This window comes from Palaemon carinicauda, chromosome 15 (genome assembly GCF_036898095.1).
Source record: "Palaemon carinicauda isolate YSFRI2023 chromosome 15, ASM3689809v2, whole genome shotgun sequence".
Classification (NCBI taxonomy): domain Eukaryota; kingdom Metazoa; phylum Arthropoda; class Malacostraca; order Decapoda; family Palaemonidae; genus Palaemon; species Palaemon carinicauda.
In genome coordinates this window covers 54338459-54362264 of record NC_090739.1, presented here as the reverse complement: position 1 = coordinate 54362264, position 23806 = coordinate 54338459, and the positions used below count along the sequence as shown (strand labels likewise).

Here is a 23806-nt window from a genome sequence, read left to right as displayed (position 1 = left end):
TAATTCGAACACGCATAATTCGGGACCATACTGTGTATATATATATATATATATATATATATATATATATATATATATATATATATATATATATATACACAGTATATATATATAAATATATATATATATATATATATATATATATATATATATATATACATACACACACACACATATATATATATATATATATATATATATATATATATATATATATATATATATATATATATATATATATACATATATATACACAGTGGTACTTATACACAAGACTTTCATACTTTCGAAAGTTGGGGCACAAAAAGTTTTGATTACAAATTCAATATGGTTTCCTGTAAAATAAAACTCATGAAGGACTGAAACTGAAAAAAAAATAAACTAAATTACAGTAACTCAATACAAAATCTATTGTAACATGTTCTATTTGTAGTAAAGAAAAGATAACTTACCAATGCTACGTAAAGGTTCTGCCGACACACTTCACACATGTTTTCTTCTTCATCTTCAATGAAGCGATTTTTCTTTTTACGATGAGAATCTGGAGTCGATAAACGTTCACTTGTTTCTAAACCTAACAAAGAGTTATTAAATAATTATTTCATACATACAAATGCAGTTCATATATATATATATATATATATATATATATATATATATATATATATATATATATAGTAGTGATTTTAATCAGTGTAAATATAAACCACAAGGCCTTTAATATCTAACTCTACCTTTGGGAATGTATGTATAACGTATATCCATTGGAAATTCCTTTATTATAAATGCTTCTGGCTTATAGTGGTTGATATTTACATTATATATATATATATATATATATACACTTTATTTTGTATTATCCAATGATGCATGAAATAAATTTTAAGCTATGTACAACATTATTGAGCCAACCATCCTAAGGTAATATTATCATCTTTGTGAAAATAATTCTATAATCAATCATTATAAAATACTCAATTGAAAACATAACTAACCCACAAGGGAATAGTACAGAGTTTGTTCTCTAAGAAAATATATTTTCTAACAAATGATATCTTATCTTTTTTAGCATAACATGTAAAACATTTTGTTATTGGTCATGTAAATAATATAAGTTGGGCTTTAATTTTCCTAACTGGTAAATTATGCATTTTCTCTCAAAATAGAGACAGAGTTTCCTACATTTTTTTACTTCTGTATTTTTATGAGAATTCTTTGCTCATGAAGTTCATAGTTCATATAGTATTCGGTTTAGTATTTTAATTTCTGACTGAAGGGTTTTGGCTTAAGGGACATTCTAATTCTTTTTATGCTATTATGTATTTTTGCAGTATTAGTTATAATTAGCATTTCCTTTTAATGAATTTAGAGAGCTGTACAGCGATCTTGTCCCTGGTACTCTTAACCCCCTGAGACCAGGGCAGAGCCGCACTGGTCTTAGATGGTTTCTGAGTACCGAATACGCGGTCCATGACCGTGTCCTTGCCCTCTCGAGGAGGGATCTCTGGGTCGGAAAACCCATTGAGAGCCCTCATTAGAGTCAGAACTTGCCAAAACGCATGCTCTGACTCTTGCTGTTCTCCTCCTGACGTTGGACTTGCAGCGAAGTCTCCTGTCCCCAAAGGCTCTTCTTGGGGAGAGTCGCGGACGTTCTCCAAGTGACTAATTGGCTCCGTCCTTGGTCTTGTAGAGGACTTTGGTAAAGTCTTCGAGTCCTTCGACTCCTTCCTGGGAAGGATGTAGGACTCCAACATAGAAGATGGCAAGTTCTTTCCAGCCCCCACTTGGGAAGACTTCTCAGCGCGAGGAGGGGTTTCCCTCATTGGTGCGATGGGGGAATGTCTCACCTCACGTGATTCCCCTGAGGACGGGAAGTACTCGTCCGACAGGGAAGGACAGAAAGTCTGGGAGAGTGAAGGAACCTGCCTTGAAGGCTTGCGTGGAGTCACCTTAGCCCTTGGACAAGTTACAGCGTCCGGAACTCCTTTTTCTCTTCAGAGGGGTAGAGACAGCCAAGGATCTGTGCCCTAATTCAGAGAAAACAGGCTTGAACGCCAGTGTAACTGCTTTGATTAGTGCACCGAACCAAGGTTGTTGATTGACAGACACGCTGTCAGACACCCCCTTTGAAGGGACAGGGATAGAAGTATCCCTGGGAGGAGTTCCCATGGGTGGGTTTGCCTGAAAAGGAATAGGGATCCTGGACCCCTCTGGATGTTTCCCTTCTGCCACAATGCGCTTTGTTATGCGTTTGCGGGGAGGGGAATGAGGCGATGGCGACCTTGCCGTATGTTGTCTAGCAGCCTCGCGCGCGGTTGGATATAGACGCTCGCGCGGGGGCGCGTAATGGTGCTCGCGTGATGGAGAATACCAGGGGTCGCGCGCGGGAGACTGCTGGTGCACATGCGAGTGCACGCGGGAGACTGATGGCGCGCAGGAGCGCGCACGGTAGACTGTGGGCGCACTGGCGAGCGCGCGGGAGACTGATGGCGCGCGCGGGGGAGAACATTCGCGGGGGAGAACATTCGCGTGGGCGCGCAGGATCAGTGCATTGAACGTGCGGGCCCCTGAAGAAGCCGTAGGGCGAGCGCGCGCAATAGAGATACCCCTGGCGCGCGGGCGCGCAGTTCCAGCCTGTGCTGCTCGTGGGCGCGCAACTGCAGGAAAGGATGGGCGAGGGCGCGTGCAGGAGACTGCGCGATGGCGAGCGCTGGCGCGTAGGCGAGCGTTGCCGCGTGGGAGAAGTCAGGGTAGACTTTCCAACAGCGCCCAGATCTGAAGATCGTGGGCGCGCAGGAGAGATGACTGCTGCATGCGGGAGATCGCTGGCATGCAGGAGAGCGCTGGCACGTAGGAGGTTGCTGGCGCGCAGGAGGTTGCTGGCGCGCAGGAGATAGCTGGGTGTGGGCGCGCTTGCTCAGGCAAAGCCAGGCGCACAGGAGTACGTGGGCGTGTATGCTCTACCTTGCTGGCTATAGTGCGTGAGGGAAGTATGAGCGTGTTGGCGCATACGCCCTAGATGCCCTGTATTAGGGTTAGATGATGCCTGACGAGCGTGGAAGTCAGGTTTCGTCGGCGCGTAGCGCGCATCAGCACTCAGGAACGGTGACAGCAAGTCAGCAGGTCTGACGGGTGGAAGGTCGACGTGTCCCTTGAAAGGACGATATGCTGAGAGGTCCAGGACCAAAGCAGGAACAGTCGGTGATCGATGACGAAGCTAAGATGTAGAACCAAAAAAGCGCCTCCTCACCGCAGGTGAAGGAAGGCCTCTCTGGCGAAGAGGAAGGCGAGTCTTGCGACGAATACGCCCTCTGGGGGCCGTGCGATCAGTAAGCTGACCTTCTGCAGTCCTCCGAAGAGGAGTCTCTGTAAGTGAACTCCCCCGAGGGGAAGAAACACTAGCAGGAGAAACTGTTGGACTTAGTTTCTCCCTCATTGGTTGAACAGGAACGGGAGAAACTAAGCCTTCAGCTACTGTAGGGTTTGAAGAGGCAGAGGTAGTAGGAGATACAGCATTGGATACCTCTGACACCACAACGTCGACAATCGACAGAGGATCAACCTCTGCCGGAGGCGGCGATTACTTGACAGCGGCACCCAATCGGATGTAGTCAAGTAAGACTTCCTCAAGCCCCAAGGAAGACCAAAGCTGGAAAAGAGGTATTAGTGACAAATCCTCCCCCGGGGGGAGATGTGGAACTGCCTTGCTAGGGGAGGCAATGCCATCTCTCGAACCCTGAGCTTGGAAAACAGTACAACGGTCTACGCTACCACTCGACGTTCTCTCGAAAGAGGCCGACCGAGTGGGAGCTTCGGAGGAGGTTTGAGCAACGGAAGAAGAGGCCTTGGGTATTTCTCCTTTCAAAGAAACCTTCGAAGGAGAAATATCCCGTTTGGACTTATTTCGTCGCCGTGAAAACCTCTCCCACTGGGAGGTAGACCACTCCCTGCACTCACTACACTTATTATCACTATCACACCGTTGACCTCTACAGGAAGGGCAAAGGGCGTGAGGGTCTGTCTCGACCGCCGACATGAATGTTCCACAGGGGCGGTCGGGTAATCCAGAGCAGGTGCGCATAATAGCAGAGGCCAACTTCAAACACAAAACTGTCAAAAAGAGAAAGCAAAAAAAGCATTAATGGCTGCCAATGAGCGGCAAAGATGACAGCGGACATGTCCGACTACCATCCGAGCCGAGAGCAAAGTGAGTTCAAGCACAGGTGTGTGTGAGGGAAAGGGGGGGGGGGGGTAGCAAGCTACCCTCCCCTACCCCCGCTAACTAGCGGTGTGGGTAGTAAACCCTCGTTAAATTTTAATGGCTTGTCATTTCAGCTACGCCGAAAGTAATACCCCTATTAAATAGCGTGGTTTGTATTCCAGTTACGGAACAGCTAAATATTTCAGAAATATTAAGGGAATAACACTTGAATAAAATATTTCGCTCGCCTAGGTAGTCAACTGTTGCATAAACTATAATAAAAACTGAAACTTCAATACTGTATCTTTAAACAGAAAATTTTTGTACTTACCAATATCAACTAACTGAGAACGCAATTTCTTTTCTTTTTCGACAACCTGCAACACCAGTTCTCTTGCACGTAAAAGACCATCTAGAGTAGCTCTTGGATCACTTACAACAGAGAGTACAAGACGGTCTAAGGAGAACATAGAAGGTTCACAGCATTCGTGAAGAGCTTTGAAAGACTGAAAAGAGAAGCAAGGCCAAATGAAATACTGTACCATACTAGCTAAAAGGGCAAAAAAATGCACAAAGACAAATTTGGAGATAATTTGTATTTTTCTCTAACTAATACAAATCTGGAGTTATTTATGTGGATTATCTTTTAGTGTAGGCGGAAGGTAGCCATTAGACTTTAATTGCGAAATGACAACCCTGCCTAACCATTTGAGCGTGTAGGCTGGGGGTGGCTGGGGGGTACCTAGCTGCCTTGTGGCAGGATGTAAACAAAAGCAACCCCCACACCCTTGATCACTTTAAACAGACAAATTGTCCTACAACACAAACTTTCCCATTACTTTTACTTCGACTGGACTACTGAACAGAGGGAACAGTCAAACAAAACATAACCTTAAAGCTATATTTCTTACAAATTAAACCACCAAAAAAAATTCACACATCATTGATAATAAATTTAACACTGAGACAATAATAACAACAACAGACTATTTAAAATATATATACTGCATATATCGGTGCGTGTGGGAACCGAGAACTCACCAATAATCATAAAAACTATCCTTTTATAATACCCAACACCAACAGTCCACACAGTACCAAAAAACCACACTTAAAGACTAAAATGAATCACTTAATCCTGTAACACCAATCATATTCCACAAACCAGCAAAAAATAATCAATAATACAGTAGTACCAAACCATAAGAGAAAACTCTTAAATGCTTAATATACGTTGGTGTGCCCACCGTCGTCCACACACTGGCAACAGTCCTTATATCCCACTGCCGCAACTTTGTGGCAAACAATATCATACAGCCAATTCGACTGTGCAATCACTTAAGCGGTGGTCATCATCATCATTAAGCAAACAAAATTATGTCAGTCAAAAATGAGGAGAGCGCAGACAGATCTGCGGTCTCTCTGAGCCAAAAGTAAAGTGAAGTATTCACCGGTGTGTGAGGGGGGAGGGGTAGCTAGCTACCCCTCCCTACCCCCCGCTAACTAGCGGTGGGGTAGGAAACCCTCATTAAAACTTTTATGGCTCGTTGTTCAGCTAGGCCGAAGTAATTACCCCGTGTAAATAGCGTGGTTTGTATTTCAGTTACGGAACAAATCTATTTTACAGCCGAGTCATCAACGCTCAAAATTCTATATATCCGCAGTCTAATCCTACATTCATTGTACGGTCCGGGTCGTCATCATCAAGCTATTCATATATACATGGCTGGCAAGCAACACCTTCAAGGCCAAAATTAAACTCCAAAGGAGTCTAAAGGAGGAATTACAGCCTGCAATAAAAAAGAAAAATGCTTACGAACACTCCTAGCTACATAAACTATCGCACAATAATCAAATATCAATAATAAACTTTCTATCATTCATGAACACACCTAACAAAGATAAATGAAAACACTGTACTTACGCTAATACAAAAAAATAATATTCCAGAATTCAGGACACCAACTGACTCCTGCTACAGTCAAATAGAAAATGCATTCGCCCAAGACATTCATCACCGCCCTAACCTAGCTAAAAACCTAAAGAACAACCTTAATTATACCAACACACACACACACACACACTCTCTCTCTCTCTCTCTCTCTCTCTCTTTTGGCAAAACCAAAGCAAAAAAAATAAAATTAATCCTCCACAGCCTCTATATATATATATATATATATACTCTCACAGCAGTGAGAGACGTCACTTTTGATAGCAGGCAGGATTTCTGGGGGACAGGTGATGGTGGGCCAATTTATATGAATAACTCCAGGTTTGTATTAGTTAGGGAAAAATACAAATTATCTCCGAATTTGTCATTTGTTCCCATACTAACGAACCTTCCGTTATTTATGTGGATGACTCACTCTTGGGTGGGTGGAAGTCCTAGATATGGCATGGACATTGACCTCGTTTTAGCTGGTACAGTATATGACTGTGGTCTAAGGAAAACTTTGACACCTTGGTAAAATATACAAAGTGAGTATACAGTAATACCTTGAGATACAAATTTAATTCGTTCCAAGACCGCCGACGTATCTCAAAAAGATTGTATCTTAAAATAATTATTCTATTTGTATTAAAAGAAACATTTAATTCGTTCCAAGAGTAAGAAATTTACCCAAAACAAGCTCAAATTATGCTCAAATTACTCACTAAAGATAGATCAATACAACAGTAATGACACAGAAACTGATGTATAATAATAAATGTTAACAAAAACAATAAAGAAATAAGAGTTGTACTCACTACCTAAACGAGTGCTAGCGTATGGGAAGCATGCAGGGAGGAGGGAGGGAGAGAAGCAAGGCTACCACACGCACACACACACGACATAGTAGCTGTAGAAAGCGGCAAGATTATACACAATTAAAAACGTTGAATGAGCTTACTAAATGCTCAATATTTAAGTCTTCATGTAACAGAAAGGATGAATAAAAAAAAAATAAAGAATAAAATTGTAACCAACTGATCATGGAGACAGGGATGAGTGGCTAACGAGGTGAGCTAGGAGGAGGAGGAGGCAGGGAGAGAGGGCTGAGACAGCATAGTCTAGCTTATGATACACATACACACAAACACTCTTTTTTTCTTGCTTTGCCTTTTGAATTTTCTTTTTTTTTTGGCTTTTCCTTTTGTATTTTTTTTTCTTTGCTTTTCGTTTTAAAACTATTTTGGCTTTTCGTTTTGTAACTTTTTTTTGCTTTTCTTTTTTTTCTACATAGGTTAATCACTTCCACTAACACTTTTGGCCTTCTCACCTTCAACACTTGGACTGCGTGGTCATTTTATAAGAAAGCAATCAAGAGAGGTCTGCTTTTGCTTCTTTTTTAAAATGTTTCTGAAGTGTGTTAGCCATGTATCATTATAATAGGCACTCGCTCTCCCTGTATGCAATTTCTCAGGGTGACCTTTTCTCAACAAAATCAGATACTTTTTGCCACATGCCGAGGATCTCACGAATTTCTCTTGAAGTTAGCACCTCCTCTTCCTCGACCTCCTTCTCACTGCTGAGTTCCTGCATCAACTCCATGTGGGCAATCTCCTGTAACTCCTTCAGCTCCTCCGTTGTGAGTTCTTCAGCATGTTCTTCAACCAACTCCACATCTGCCTCATCTATCTCCAGCCCCATGGAACGACCAACAGAAACAATTTCCTCTTCAACAGGTGGTTCTGGTATTTAATCAAACCCCTCAAAGTCATACTCGGCAAAAATACTGGGCTATAGCTTTTTCCAGGCCGAGGTCAAAGTTCTCATGGTAACACCTTGCCAGGAAAGATCCATCAATTTAAGGCAAATTACGATATTATAATAATCTTTCCAAAATTCTCTTAAAGTGAGGTTGGAGTTTTCAGTAACCTCGAAACACTGTTTGAATAGGTGCTTTGTGTAGAGTTTCTTGAAATTTGATATCACTTGTAGGTCCATAGGCTGGAGGATAGGTGTCGTGTTGGCTGACAGATACAACACTTTAATGAAGTTATATTCATCCAAGATGTCATCCTCAAGACCTGGAGGATGACCAGAAGCATTGTCCAACAAGGAGACATTTAAGTGGGAGACCATTTTCTGTTAGATATTTCTTAACAGCAGGACCAAAGGCTATTAGGCCTTACTAATAGCACGCCCCATGACCTGTAGCTTTTCTTTCAACACATTATGGGCTTTAAAGGCCCTGGGATTCTCGGAGTGGTACACCAACAACAGCTTCACCTTATAATCACCGTTACCATTAGCGCAAAGGGAGAGAGTAAGCCTATCCTTCATAGGCTTATGTCCGGGGAGCTTCTTTTCCCCAGCGGTGATATAGGTTCTCCTTGGCATTTTTTCCCAAAAAAGCCCTGTCTCATCACAATTAAATACCTGTTGAGGTATGTAGGCTTCCTGGGCAACAAGAGAATTAAAGCATTGAATAAATTCTTCAGCAGCCTTCACTGAAGAAGGCAACAGCCTTTACAGAAATTATAGTTTCTATAACCGAGTCACCAGCCAGTTCCTTTTCCTTCATCCATGTCAAAAGTAGCCGCTCCATCTCTTTATGCAAACCAGAATGCAAGTTTGACATAATAGTTATGTCTTTAGAAGGCTGCACCTTCTTTATTGCACCCTTTAGTTTTTAGAATGGAGGATATGGTGGACGCATTGCAGTCATATTCAGCGGCTAAATCACAGATTCTCACATCTCGTTCATGTTTTCCCATTATCTCATGCTTTATTTGCATTGAGATAATTTTCTTGGTTTTTTCTTATCCCCTTTCTTATCCTTAGACTTAGGACCCATGGTTCACACAATAAATGTTAATAAAATAAAGGAAAACACATGAGAATCGTAAACACACATCACAACGTTTTCCATACAACGACAACGAATACACTGGGAGAGAGAAGTTTGGGTAACCTTCGGTGCCAAGTGAGTGTTCGGATCGACTCCGGTAGCCGTACGAACACTCTGCCACCTACCAATGGCATCGCACGATTTTTTATATCGTATCACAAAAAATCATCGTATCTTAATGCGTAAATATAGATACAATGTATCGTATTTCAAAAAAAATAATTTCTTAGTGCATTCGAATCGTAAGGAATTACTGTAATAGCGGCCTGGGCGATGCTGCGTAATAGAGGTTGTTGTTTTGTATGAACACCTTCTCAGTTTATAAGGGAAAACAAGACATATCTCATTGCTCCCTCACAGAAATCAATGGGGACGTGGACAGTATAAAAATTTTATAACTTGTGCTAGGCTACACAAGGGAAGTGATAATTACCAGCAGAGAAATAAATTTCTACCTCATACTTGGGATCGAAAGCTAGCCCCTTCTAATGAAAGGCAAGGTTGAAGCCAGCTTGCAAAGGGAGCCATGGTGCTGTACCCCAAAAGGAGGGGAAGATGAAGAAAGGAAAGCCAGACATTCTTCTCATTCATCCTAGTCTTAACCTGGGTAACCAAAGCCCTAGTTGAGCAGCCACCACAGGACCGATAGTGAATGTATTGAGTCTTGTGTGGGTCACGTCTTCTAAATAATGGGCTGTGAAGGTGGTCTGTCTCTTCCACACGCCCGCTTAAAGAACTTGCAACACAGAGAAGTTGCGTTTGAATGCCAGGGAAGTGCTGATTCCCCTGACATCATGGGCTCTAGGTCGATGAGCCTGAGAAGGATCGGGAGCCAAGGCCCTTTCGATTACTTGGCGAATTCAGTAGGAAACCGTGTTCTTGGTGATCCTCCTCTTAATTCTCCATAAGCTAACAAACAGAGGTGTTAGTTGGGGCCCTGATGCTGCAGTGCATGTAAGATAGTATCTCAAACTCCTCACTCAGCCAAGTAAAAACTGATCTGGGTCATTGGTTACTGAATGAAAACTCGCAATCTGAAAAGGGACCCAATCTATGGTCCAGCACCCCCGAATTTGAGTCTTTGCAATAAACTCAGGGACGAAGCTGTGTGTCACTTTCCCCTATTCCCTTGAATGGGCAATGTCATACGAGAGGCCATGTAGTTCATCGACTCTCTTGGCAGAGGCTAAAGTGAGCAGGAACGCCACATTTAAAGTGAGATTTCGGTCAGTTGTATGGCATAATGGTTCGTACGGGGGGGGGGGGGGTCCTTTTAAGAATCTCAAGACGCGAACCACATTGTCCAAGGAGAAGGCATAATCTCTGACTGGGGGCAAGTGATCTCATAACTCTGTATGAGTAAAGAAAGATCCAATGAAGAGGAAATATCCACTCCTTTCAGCTTAAACACTAGGCTCAAGGCCAAGCGTTAGCATTTCACCGCCAAGACCAAAAGGAGCTTTCCCTCCCGAAGGTATACAAGGAACGCCACTATTACTGGAATAGTGACATCAAGTGGAGAGATATTCCATCCAAAACACCAACCACAGAATACCCTCCTTTTGCCTGGTAGACTGAGGCTGAGGACCTACGCAAGTATCCGGACATTCACCCCGCAACTTATCGTGAAAAGCTCTTCTGAGAGAGGAGACGCTGGATAGCCTCCACGCGTGAAGTCGAAGCAACTGCATGGTCTTATGGAAGATATTCGAGTGTGGTTGTTTGAGTAGATCTGGTCGTGGTGGAGGGAGTTCTCCTAATAGATCTACTAGAAGTTGCAGGAGGTCCGGAAACCACTCTGTATGATGCAATAGCGGAGCTACAAGGGTCATCATTAGATCTTTGGATGCTGTAGTCTTGTTGACCACTCTTCTCATCAGACAAAATAGGGGGAAAGGCATACACGTCGATGTTGTCCCACCATTGTTGGAATGTATCTTGCCATAGAGCCTGAGGATCCGGGACTGGAGAACAGTACAGCGGAAGCTTGCTGTTCTGAGATGTTGCGAACAGGTTTGCAGTTTGGGGAACCCCGCAAAGTCAGGACTTTGTTGGCTATCTGATGATTCAAAGACCATTCAGAGCCTACAATCTGAGTCAGTCTGCTCAGATTGTCCGCGAGCACATTCCTCTTGCCTGTAATGAGTCGAGATAATAAGAGACACCCAATGTTCCTCTGACCATCTGAGGAGCTTTACTGCAAGATGGCAAAGAGGCTGTGAAAAGGTACCACCCTGTTTGTTTATGTAAGCCACTATTGTGGATAACGGGGGAGGGTGGGCTTTGGCACCCTAGCAGTATCAGCCGAACTCGGTTGAGTCCCTCGTTAGGCTGGGAGGAGCATAGATAGGAAAGGTCACCTTTTTTCATTTGTTTGATGTCGGCTACACCACAAAACTGGGGGAAGTGCCTTGGTATATAGATAGACTACGGTGGTGTTGTCGCTTATCAACACCACTGAGTGACCTGCCAGCAACTGTTGGAACTGATGAAGAGCTAGGTAAACTGCTCTCATCTCTAGAAGATTTATGTGCTGGTACCTTTCTGACTCTGACCAAAGGCCAAAGATTGTATGGTGCAGCAGGTGAGCCCGCAACTTTCTTTTGAGGGGGAACGAGAAGATTCTCACCTCGCCGAAGGTTTACGTCTACCATCCATCAACTCAAATCCGTCACCTGATCCTGAGTTATAGGAACTCGAGTGCCCGGTGGATCGGAGTGTTGGTTTCACACGGACTTCAGCTGCCACTGCAGGGATCTTATCCTGAGGCGGCTGTTTGGAACAAGACGGATGAGAGAGGCCGGAAAGCCTAAAAGACTCAACCAATGAGAGGCTGGAAGAATTTTTTTCCTGAGGAAGGGTGCGGCCACTTCCTTCAGTCAGTATACTCTTTCGTCTGATGGGAAGACTTTCTCTTGGACGGTGTCTATGCAGTAATGACTTCTTGTGATTTATCAGAACCTCCTGGTCCTGACAAAACTCGAGAAGAATGTCCCGGTCACGAAGAAGGGTCGTCTCCAAGTCTGCTTGGATCAGCCAGTCGTCCAGATATCTGAGAATAAGGATGCCGTTTCAGTGAGCCCAAGTTTACACTAGGGCAAACATTCTGGTGAATACCAGAGGAGCTGTCGCGACAGAAGATAGAACCTTGAACTGGCATGTCTTTTCCTAGTGCATGAATCTTAGATACTTTCTTGAAGACGGATGGATTGGGATCTGGAAGTATGCGTCCTTCAGGTCCAGAGTGCGCATGAAGTCCCTTGTACGAACAGCTTGGATGACCGTGTCTGTCGTCTCCATTCTGAACCGAGTCTATTGAACAAACTTGTCCAGAGGGGAGAGATCGATGATTGGTCTCCAGCCTCCAGTCGCCTTTTCATCAGAAAAATTTGACTGGTAGAAGCCTGGGGACCCGTACGCAACCTCTTGAAGAGCGCCCTTCTGCAGTATGGTTTGGACTTTGGCTCTGAGGGCCAGCTCCTTTGCGCATCCCTTCGCATAGAAGCTTGGATGCACTTAATCCCGGGTCAGAGGAGGGAGAGATTGAATGTACGGGACGCAATACCCTAGGGCGATCACTTCGACCGTCCAGGGTTCTGCCCCGTGGAGCTGCCACCTCTCCCAGCGGCACTGTAGGCATCCTTCCACAGGTGGTAGGTGAGGAAGAATGCCATTCCTACTGGGATTGACCACCTGGGCCACCTCCCTTTCCTCCCTTCTTTCCTCTGAAGGACTTGGACCCTTTTTGTCCTTTGGATGGAAAGGGCCGCTTAGACACCTTAGAAGGTCCGGAGGACCTGCAAGTTGACAGGTGAGAAGAGGAGGGTGCTTGCTGAGTCCTGGAAGACTGGGAAGGTCTACTATAGGGCAGCGATGTCATGGCCCTTTGGAGGAGAGAATCGTTCAACGAGTTCCTCCATCGCTCACCATCCCTCTCTATCTCTTCCGGAACAAAGAGAGATGAACCCTCGGGTGGAATTCCTCAACCGGGAGACCTCCACCTTTGGCACCTGCTTGTGGAACTTACCTATGACGGTATCCCTTCTCTTGAGAATGACGTTTGCCCACAGGTTGACGACGTGGTGCAACAAAAACTCATGAATCCGGGTATCTGACAACAGGAAAGACTTCATTGTCTTCATGGCCAACTCCTTTGAAAGATCGTGGGAGCAAACCATGAAGCCTAAGGATCCTAGCCATAGATCGAGCCACGAAGGCGCCTGCATGGCGTACTTCGCGCCTCTCTCTATATTCAGGAGCTCAACTGCTGAGAGGGAGGCTTTCAGAGAGGAGAGGGTTCGAGTCGGGACACCCTTCATTAGGGTCTCTACTGAAGGGTCAAGGGACATGGTGGAATGTGGATCTCCTTCAATCTCATAATACTTCCTTTGTAGAACAAAAGGTGGAAGGGACCGAGAGGAGGAACCTGCCATCAAAGAACTAGAAGTTCCAGCTATCTTGGCGATAGCTTTCCTTTCGGCGGCTGTTAAACCCTTGGACCAGGGCAGAGCTACACTATACCTAGAAGGCTTCTGGGTCTTGAATATCTCGTTGAGAACCATATTCTTTCTTTCCTGGATGATGGAACCAGGAGTAGACAGCCTGTTGATGGCCCTCATAGAGGCAAGAACCTGCCATAAGGTAAGCTCCCACTCACATCTTTCTAGCTCGGAGTGATAGTTCGAACTGGACACCTTTAGAAGATTCTTGTACTCAGAATCTAAGGGGTTGTCCACCTCCAGACTCGCATCCAGAGTTTGGGGTAGGTCAGGGTCGTCAACTGAATCTCTTGGAGGACCTGCCACAGGGAACAGTCTCAGTGTCTCAACCATTCTAGATTCCCGTGCCGCAGCATTCTTGGATTTAATCTTAATGTCCTTCGATTCCCTACGCACAGGAAGTTCCTCCGCGGTCTTAGTAGGGGTCAAGGCACTTGATGGAGCCTTGGCAGTAAGAGCTGAAGGCTCCTCCTCTGAAAGAGGTACAGAAACTGAACGTTGGTCCGGAGGCACTACCTCAATGTCTTGAGGGTTGAAGGGATGGATTGCGATCTCCCTGGGCGAGGCTCTGTCCTAACTCGTCCTAGGGCGGATGATGTCGGCATGAGGTGGGGTTACACCTCTCATCCTCCTTTTCTGTCTCTTAATGATGACCCTCCTTTACCTTCACTGCCGTACTGGGTAAGTTGGTCATATAGGAGTCAGATGGGTTAGGACCCTCATAACGCGATCAGGGTGGAGGTGATCTGCATACAGTAGGGTCCCGAATTAAGCGTGTTCGAATTACACGATTCCCCTTTTCCGCGATCGCCATTTTTCAAAAATAAATTTTCTGTATCTGCGAGGCTGTTCAAAGTTCGCGAGTCAAGCACTACAAAATGTATCAAATCTATTGTCTTTTTAAGTATATTGGTAGCCCTAAATACGGTGATTTATAATAAATGTTACAAAACAATATCAACATTACATTTCATTAACATAATTTCATAATGAATAGCCTATTTAAGGATAAAATTCCACATCAACAATGAAATCAACTGTTAACTGTGCGAGTCCAGCTGACAAAATGTAAACAGAAATGTGGTTACGTTCTCGGCAATCTTTATCTTTCTCCAACCTTACGATAATTGTAATGGTAGTGTTAATGATGGTATATTAAAGCATTATTTTTGTTTAGTACAGTATATTTAAAAGCCTTATTTTTCCCTCTGGGCGTTCAAGGTTTTTACGAGTAGACTGGGTTCGTTTATCGGCAGTGAATAGCCTAAACTTCGGTAACGAGTCGTCAATATTTTGTCATATTTTAAACAGTATACATTTGATTTGCAAACATTGGTTTTGTAGAGTAGACGGTAAAATAAAATCGAGAGAGAGAGAGAGAGAGAGAGAGAGAGATTTGATGGCAGAAATCCCTCTCTCTCTCTCTCTCTCTCTCTCTCTCTCTCTCTCTCGATTTTATTTTACCGTCTACTCTACAAAACATTTTATTTTACCGTCTACTCTACAAAACCAATGTTTGCAAATCAAATGTATACTGTTTAAAATATGACAAAATATTGACCACTCGTTACCGAAGTTTAGGCTATTCACTGCCGATAAACGATAACAAACCCTTTAATGCAAACTAACTGTATCCTTTGATATTCCTCTATATTTATCACGAATTCCTTCTATACCTCCTCAGACACTCTTATTTCAAATATCTAAATTATTCTTATCACAACTAACACCATCTAGTCATTTTCATTCCATTATATCTATTATTCCTCTGGATCTTATTCCCTTTCCTTATTCTGTTTATTCGATGGGATTCGTTTTTCCCTTTACCGTCTTTCAGAATCTATTTTTAGCCACTGGCAACCAAATCCCCCCTTCCCCCGTCTCCTACCGTCTCCCCTGCGAGTCCACCCAGCCTATCTCATCACTCCCCCCCCCCCCCTTCATCCTCCCCTGATCTAGGTCTGTAACCTTCTGCGTCATAATATCTCTCTCTCTCTCTCTCTCTCTCTCTCTCTCTCTCTCTCTCTCTCTCTCTCTCTCTCTCTCTCTCGTTATACAATACTTACAAATAGATGAAGAAACCAAAATCGGTATTCTTGAAGTGTCAATTAAATACAAAACGAAAAAATTATACCGTGTATACATCCATTTCAATCATAGCTTAAAAAACGGTAACCGATTTCGTCCGCAAACCACTATTTTTTAGGAAACTCCATTCTATTCCAGAAAATTTTTACTCTTTAAATGTCAATTGCGCTATAATAAAACATGTACTTATGTTGTTAAATTTCGGGTGTGTTTTAAAAATCGAGTATTGCTAAATTATTTTTGTTTTACTTTTGGCTGTGATCACATCAGCTGATGTCTAGCTTCCGCGCGAATACAATAACAAAGAATTGTTTACACCATTTCTTAACTTATTCAAACCATCTATACAGTTAATATTACATAAACACCAATGTGTTATAACCTATCATATTTATTGTTTAGTACTTTAAAACCATCCCTCCCTCTCTCTCTCTCTCTCTCTCTCTCTCTCTCTCTCTCTCTCTCTCTCTCTCTCTCTCTCTCTCTCTCTCTCTCTCTCTCTCATCGAACGTTATAGCGGTAACCTAATTGTTCGGTGACTTTAAAAATAGGCCTAGTACTTTCTTCTTTACCTTTTTTGCATATGGATCCATAATTGAGGTGGGTACAAGTTGACTTATAACTGAAGTTAGGAAAAGTATTTTGGATATGGAAAGGACAATTATCTTTCGTAACAGTTTAGAATTATCGTAAGTTATCACTCTGTCATTAGCGGCAGTTTGCTATTGTGGATTAAACGCATAAGGAAAAAAAAATTTCCAGCTTTGCTACGAATTTAGGAATTTATATGGATACGGTAAGTAAAATATTTGTAATAACATAATGTTTACTAAATGTTTGTAATATCATTAGTTATGACTTAGATCATGTGTGTTTAATGCATTCGTTTGTTTATTATGATCGAAGATGGAGCGTAAACAAATGGAAGGTTTCCGTTTCAGGCGGCATCATAAAGAAAAACATTTCATAAATGGCATTCATTTCATTTATTTGAAAGTTCTAATAAAAAAATAATTAGAACATTGGTAATAACAAATTCAACATATAATCTATACTTGGTAAAATTGCTGTCAATTCAAAAACACAGATGTATAAATGCGTCTGTTTCTTCGTTGTGATCAGAGTTAAACGTAAACAAAACATTGGTTGTCGTTTTCTATTCTGCTTTTTAGCGTGTTTAGGAAACGCATGATATAAAATCGCCTTTATTTTGATAATTCTGGATTTTCAATCATACAACAAGCTAGTCTATAGAGTGATGGTTTTGCTATTCACCAGTTGTATTATACAATAGATATGACAAACATTAAAATTTGTCTGTATTTTGGGTTGTGTTGTAACGGGAAATATATGGTGTTTACACCTATCCTGGTTATAATTTTAACCATTTTTCAAGTTATTAGAACTTTAAAGTATATTAAATGTTTTATTTATTTACAAAAACAATTTGATATTATAAAGAAATACAGTATAGTACAAAGAAAGTATTGGAAATGGGTAGTAAACACATTTGAATAGGCAAATTGCTGGTTGCCATGGCCACAATGGAATTATTTCTGTTAGTTGTGTTTCGAAATTCGCGATTTTCCATTTACACGAGGTCATTAATCGACCAAATTCTCGCATAATTCGGGACCCTACTGTACTTTGTCTGCCGTTGACTTCCTTCTAGGGTCCTGACGCCCAACTGATTAACTCGACAAGGGTTCCAGGGGGATCCTAAGGGTTGCCTTGACTGGAACAGTCGGAGGTTGTAGCGGTGGAGGAGCCACATTCAGACTTCAGCAGGATGAAGATGAATGTATTTACCAATGGAGGAAGTTCTGATCCTCTATGTGAACCCTGAAATTCCCATGAAGAGTATCTTTGGTAACATCTCTGCCTGGTGTTTGCCAGTCGGGGGTTCGAGTCCCGCTCAGTCTCGTCAGTGGTGCCATTAGTGTCTACAACCTTACCATCCTTGTGAGCTGAGGTTGGGGGTTTGGGGGAACCTATCGGTCTATCTGTTCAGTCATCAGCAGCCAGTACCTGGCCCTCCCTGGTCCTAGCTTGGGTTGAGAGGGGGCTTGGGTGCTGATCATATGATACAGTGAACCCTCGCTACTTCGCGGTTCGACCATCGCGGATTCACCACTTCGCGGGTTTTTTTCCATAACCCATATATATATACATATCGCGGATTTTCCGGAAATTTCGAAAATACCGCGAAATCTGAAGACCCCCAAATACGATATTTCGTTACCTGTAATTCCATTACTGTAATACTGTAATTAGTAATATCTGCTCTTACTGATTGTTCATTGCATTACATATGATATATAATTCAGCACAGAAAGAAATAAAACACGAAAAGAGAATGTGATCATACGATAATACAGTACTGTATACAGTACGTAGTAAAATTAAATCGAACATGAAACGCAAATCAGATGCAGTCATACCATATTAGAATGGTGTAAGGCTGCTGTTGGCTACTACTGTACTACAAATGTAATGGATGTGCTTATTTTCCATGAATCTTTTGTATGTATACGTACGTAGTACTGCATCCAATAATATTCTTTGTTGCAAAAATCACATTTTGAATAGGCGTACAAAAAAAAAAAGAGAGAGAGAGAGAGAGAGAGAGAGAGAGAGAGAGAGAGAGAGAGAGAGAGAGAGAGAGAGAGAGAGAGAGATCCTACAAAAGAATAAAATAGCATACGTAAAGCTACTGTATTATTATTATTGTTGTTGTTGTTAATAAAATTATTATTGTTATTATTATTATCATTATTATTATTACTGTATTACAGTATTATCATACGATAATTCAGTACTGTACTGTATACAGTACGTAGTAAAATTAAATCGAACATGAAACGCAAATCAGATGCAGTCATACCATATTAGAATGGTGTAAGGCTGCTGATGGCTACTACTGTACAGTACTACAAATGTAATGGATGTGCTTCTTTCCCATGAATCTTTTGTATGTATACGTACGTAGCTGCATCCCATAATATTCTTTGTTGCAAAAATCACATTTCGAATAAGCGTACGAGAGAGAGACACACATCCTACAAAAGAATAAAATACTGTAGCATACGTAAAGCTATTATTATTATTGTTATTATTATTATTATTGTTGTTGTTGTTAATAAAATTATTGTTATTATTATTATCATTATTATTATTATTATTACTGTATTATTATCATTATTTATTATTATTAATACTGTACGTACGGTATACGCGGGGTATCTTGTACTTTGAGTTGGTAACCTACGCATCATATAAGACGGGTTGTGATTGGTTCAAGCGCTGATAGATGACGAATCAGAACTGAAGTTTTGTTATCTAGCCTGTGATTGGTGTTTTGCCCGCATCTCCAGCTTCCAGCCTCTGTTCGCGGCCACTTTCTCTTACGCCGTATCGCTGAGTAGACGTTCTTAAGTTTGTGAAGTTTAATCTGTGCTGTGTGCGACTGTTTTAAGTTGAACTTTTTGTTGAACTTTCTGTTAAATCCTACTGTACAATGCCTCCCAAGCGTTCTGCTTCTACTAAGGCTGGTAGTGAGCCTAAACGCCACCGAAGGATGATGACGATTGCTGAGAAGGTTACGCTTCTCGATATGTTGAAAGACGGTAGAAGCTACACGGCCGCAGCGCGCCATTTTGGAATCAACGAATCTACTGTTCGCTATATCAAGAAGGACGAGGCGAACATTAGAAAGACGGCTGCAATCACCTTCAGCAGATCAGCGAAGCGAGTCGTTACAACGCGTAATAAAATGATCGTACGCATGGAAGGTGCTTTAGCTGTGTGGATTGCCGACTGCCGGAAGAAGAACATAGCCTTGGATACGAACACCATCCGAACAAAGGCTTTGAGATTGTATGAGAATTTTGCTGCAAAGGAACCTCAAGACGACGACGGCAACCATGCTGAAGATGATGATGATGCAGATAAACCTCAACCAGGGACATCAACTGATTCCCAGCCTCAGAAACAACGTTTTTCCGCCAGCAAAGGATGGTTCGCGAAGTTTCAGAAACGCTTCGCCCTGAAAAGCGTTTCCCTGCATGGCGAGGCTGCTTCGGCTAACACTGCCGCTGCTGAAACTTACGTGAACCAGATATTCAAGAATATTATCGCCGAAGGTGGATACAAGCAGGAACAAGTCTTTAATATGGATGAGACCGGCTTGTTTTGGAAGAGAATGCCGTCGCGAACTTTCCTGTTCAAAGAGGAAGCCAAAGCCTCTGGCTTTAAAGCATTCAAGGATCGCGTTACCCTCGTGATGTGTGGCAATGCTGCTGGATTTTTGCTAAAGCTGGGGCTTATTTATAAGTCGAAAAATCCTCGCGCTTTGAAAAATAAGAATAAGAATCTCCTTCCCGTGTACTGGATGCATAATCCAAAAGCATGGATTACAAAGATGCTGACCTCCAACTGGTTCCACCAGTGTTTCATCCCGCAAGTCAGCAAATATCTCGTAGAGGAGGGCTTGCCATTCAAGATCCTTCTCCTTATGGATAACGCTGGAGGACACGCAACTGATCTGTCGCATGAGGGCATTCAGGTTGAGTTTCTGCCACCCAACACCACGTCATTAATTCAACCGATGGACCAGGGGGTTATCAGGGCGTTCAAGGCCCTCTACACGAAGAATACCTTGGCGGACCTCGTTGCGTGTGTGGATGCTGCCCAAGATGATGAGGATGAAGATTTTAACTTGAAGGCGTACTGGCGGCAGTACACCATAGCCACGTGCCTGCAGAATATTCAGAAGGCACTGCAAGAAATGAAACCTGCAACCGTGAATGCGAGCTGGAAGAAGTTGTGGCCCCAGATTGTTTACGACGACGAGGGATTTACACCTGCTGAAATCCAACACTCTGCAATACGCAAATCTGTGCAGTTAGCTGCCATAATTGGAGGTGACGGGTTTAGCGACATGACGACTGAAGACGTCGACGAGTTGTTGGACTGCCATTCCCAGCCCCTAACTGACGCAGACCTAGAAGACCTGACGAAATCGGCAAGTGAAGAAGAGTGTGAAACACAGGAAGAGACCCAAGAAAATGTTGAAGAAACGGGCTTAACATTAGAACGGCTTGCCAAGGCCTGCTACCATGCGAAGGAGTTGAAAGAAATGTTGCAAGAGTGGGACGAGGATATGGTTCGGTCTATGCAATTCTCCAACAAGGTCGATGACATCATGACTCCCTACAAGATGCTCTTAGATCGAAAAAAGAAGCAGCGGCAACAACTTCCGATCACAATGTTCTTCCAGCCTCGCAAAAAAGAGCCAGTTCCTCCTGCTACTACGCCTTCGGAAGAAATTGAAGAAGTTGAAGAGGCGTCCCAGGAAAAGACACCTCCGTCTGAAGAGACGTAAAATACTATCATTGGCTGCACAGTAGAAGACATCAACAGCTTCATCATCATCATTTCTACTGTGCAGCAAATTCATCGCCATCATCATTCAAGTTTTTCTTGAACTTCTTTCGTGGTGAGTACAGTAACAATCTTTATTTTTTACTTCAATATTCTAACATTTCAATATTTGTGCCTGTTTTATAGTTTAGTACTGTATGCATTAAGTTAAAGGGAAGGTTTTAAAAATCTACATGTTGTAACCTATCATATTTTTTTTGTTTAAAATTTACATTTACGTACGTAAAACAATCTCTCTCTCTCTCGTAAATTGATTTTTTTTGTTTAAAATTTACATTTACAGTACGTACGTAAAACAATCTCTCTCTCTCTCTCTCTCTCTCTCTCTCTCTCGTAAATTGTTTTCCTGCTTTGCTACGTACAATATGTACTGTACAGTACTGTATGATTTTATATAGATACGGTAAATTATATTTGTAAGGTAACATATTTTGTAAATACGTACTTTTACTGTAAATACTGTATCATTATTTATCACTTTCATCATGCGCGTTAAATGCCTTGTTTGTTCTGAGCGTGGTTGTTTACTGAGCGTACAGTACTTTATGACGCCGTCGTTTCAGGCGGCGTCATAAAGAAAAACATTTCATTTGGAAGTCCTAAGAAAAATTAAGTAAAACATTGGTAATAACAAAATCAACATACTGTATAATCAATATAATCGATGCAAAAACTAACCTATACATATATGTGTACACTAAATGAGTTTGTTTCTTCATTATGATCAGAGATGAACGTAAACAAAACATTGGTTGCCATTTTTTATCGTGCTTTTTAGGTGTTTAGGAAACGCATGATATAAAATCGCCTTTAATATTTGTGCCTGTATTAGTTTAGGGTGCTGTAGTACATGCATTAAGTGTTCTGTACATTAAAGGGTAGTTTGTTAACAGTACTACGTACAAGGGAAGGTTTTAAAAGTCCGAATATACATGTTAAATAAATAGGTAAATATGATGTCACTACTTCGCGGATTTTCACCTATCACGGCCGGGTCTGGAACCTATCTACAGCGATAAATGAGGGTTCACTATGGTCAGGCTCTAGGACATTGTCCTACTTGATAGGGCAATGTCACTGTCCCTTGAATCTGCCATTCATGAGCGGCCTTTAAACGTTTAAACTGTAAAAGGAGCTCCAGTTGATGAAGGTGGTAACCTCAGAGGCATAGGAACATGTTCCTTTGGACGCGAAGAAAGGTCCGGACTAATAGGTACGTTAACGAACCTATTAGGAGGCTCCTTGAAACCCTGGGAAAGGGTGTCGGTCTTCCGCTGGAGGTGGAAGAAGCTGAGGGTCGAGGCAAAGGTGTTGGTACCGCACTTGCTCACAGTTCCGACACATATGTTCATGAATTGCTTGCGGAAATCACCGATTTGCTCGTGAAATCACGAGATTCACACGCAAAATTGCGCGTTTCACGTGTCAATGGACTCGATTCACGAGCAGAAGTGCTTGCAACAAGAGCACTAGGATCCTAGCCCCACAGAAAGAGGAAGGTCTAACGCCTTCCTGCTGCCTCAGAGAAGTGACTATGTCCGACGAAGTTGCCAGAGGAGGCCTCAGAGTAGGGACTACTCTTGTTGGAGAACGTGTCACGGCGGAACGTGTTCCAAGCGTCGTGTAGGCGAACACTTTGCTAAGACAACCCAGGCGGTGAGAGGCACTGGAGGTTTAGCTGGACACATGTTTGAGGAATGGTCATTTTCATCATCAGATCCGGACCAAGGTCGTTTGGAAGAAGGTCTGGTTGAGGGGATACGCATTGATGGACTGCGCTTGAACCTACCTCTACTTCTTGATGTGCAATGTCTAGACCTTGATTGCGAACGCACGGTTCGTGATCGTGGACAAGATGTTCGTAAACGGGAGCGTCTAGCTCTCGTTTGAGAACGGCGTGAATGTTGCGAATGCCTATCTTACGAACGTGAATGCCATTCTCATCAACGGTACTCTCACGAGCGTGAACGCCGCCCTCATGAATGGGAGCGTCATTCTCGTGAGCGCAACACCGTTCTCGCGATCTCGATCGCAGAGATCTAGAATGCGAGCATTTGAACCTAGATCTAGACTTTGCTCGTGATCGTGTAGAATGCAATCTTGAGACTTGTCCTCGTGAAGAGGAACGGCTCCGAAGAGAGCGTTGAAACCTGCAGTCTCGTGAGCGCGAGGCTCTAGAGCGTGAGCCCCTTCTAAAAGAAGCGCGCTTGGATCGTGATAACCTACGAGCCGTTAGATCTTTTGAGGAGGAGTGTCCAGAAGGGTAGGTTGATGGCGATGCTCGTCCTTTAGTGCTGCTGGTGGTAGGAACGCTGGTCCCTGGAAGATTTACATCTGTAACCTGCGGATTCCTGTGGGGAGAAACAAAGGGTTGAAGATTACGGGACGACGAGGTCACAGGATGGAGAGAGGGTTCGTTGTCAGCAGGGGGCTGTTGGAGAGGCGAACGCGAGCGATCACCTCGTCCATGCGTGGAAGGGCCAGAAGGCGAAAGATGGACCTCGCACAGTTCCAGAGCGTGAGATGTCGATGGCTCCAGAGAAGGTTCCTTCCTGGCAGAACACTGAAGAAGGCGCAGCAACTTCTCCTTCGAAAGGGGTCCTGAAATCCTTAAGGACGACCACACCTGCAACAAATCTGAAAGGGAGAATGGCTCGCTAGCGGCTAGAGAAGTTGCTCCTCTAGGGGAAGCAACAACCCCACCGGTACCCCGAGGTTGCCAAGGAGTTAGTCAGTCTGCG

At 43.0% G+C, this 23806-nt stretch overlaps 1 protein-coding gene across 1 annotated transcript in view; it reads right to left on the bottom strand.

The window, feature by feature from the left end:
* Positions 1-23806, bottom strand: part of Jarid2 (Jumonji, AT rich interactive domain 2) — a 336896-nt gene that overhangs the window by 8313 nt on the left and 304777 nt on the right. The window contains exons 20-21 of the mRNA XM_068388399.1: positions 4533-4707; positions 453-574 (exon numbers count right to left, since the gene is read on the bottom strand). Coding sequence (XP_068244500.1) covers positions 453-574; positions 4533-4707 — 297 coding nt within the window. The remainder of the gene's footprint in view (positions 1-452; positions 575-4532; positions 4708-23806) is intronic.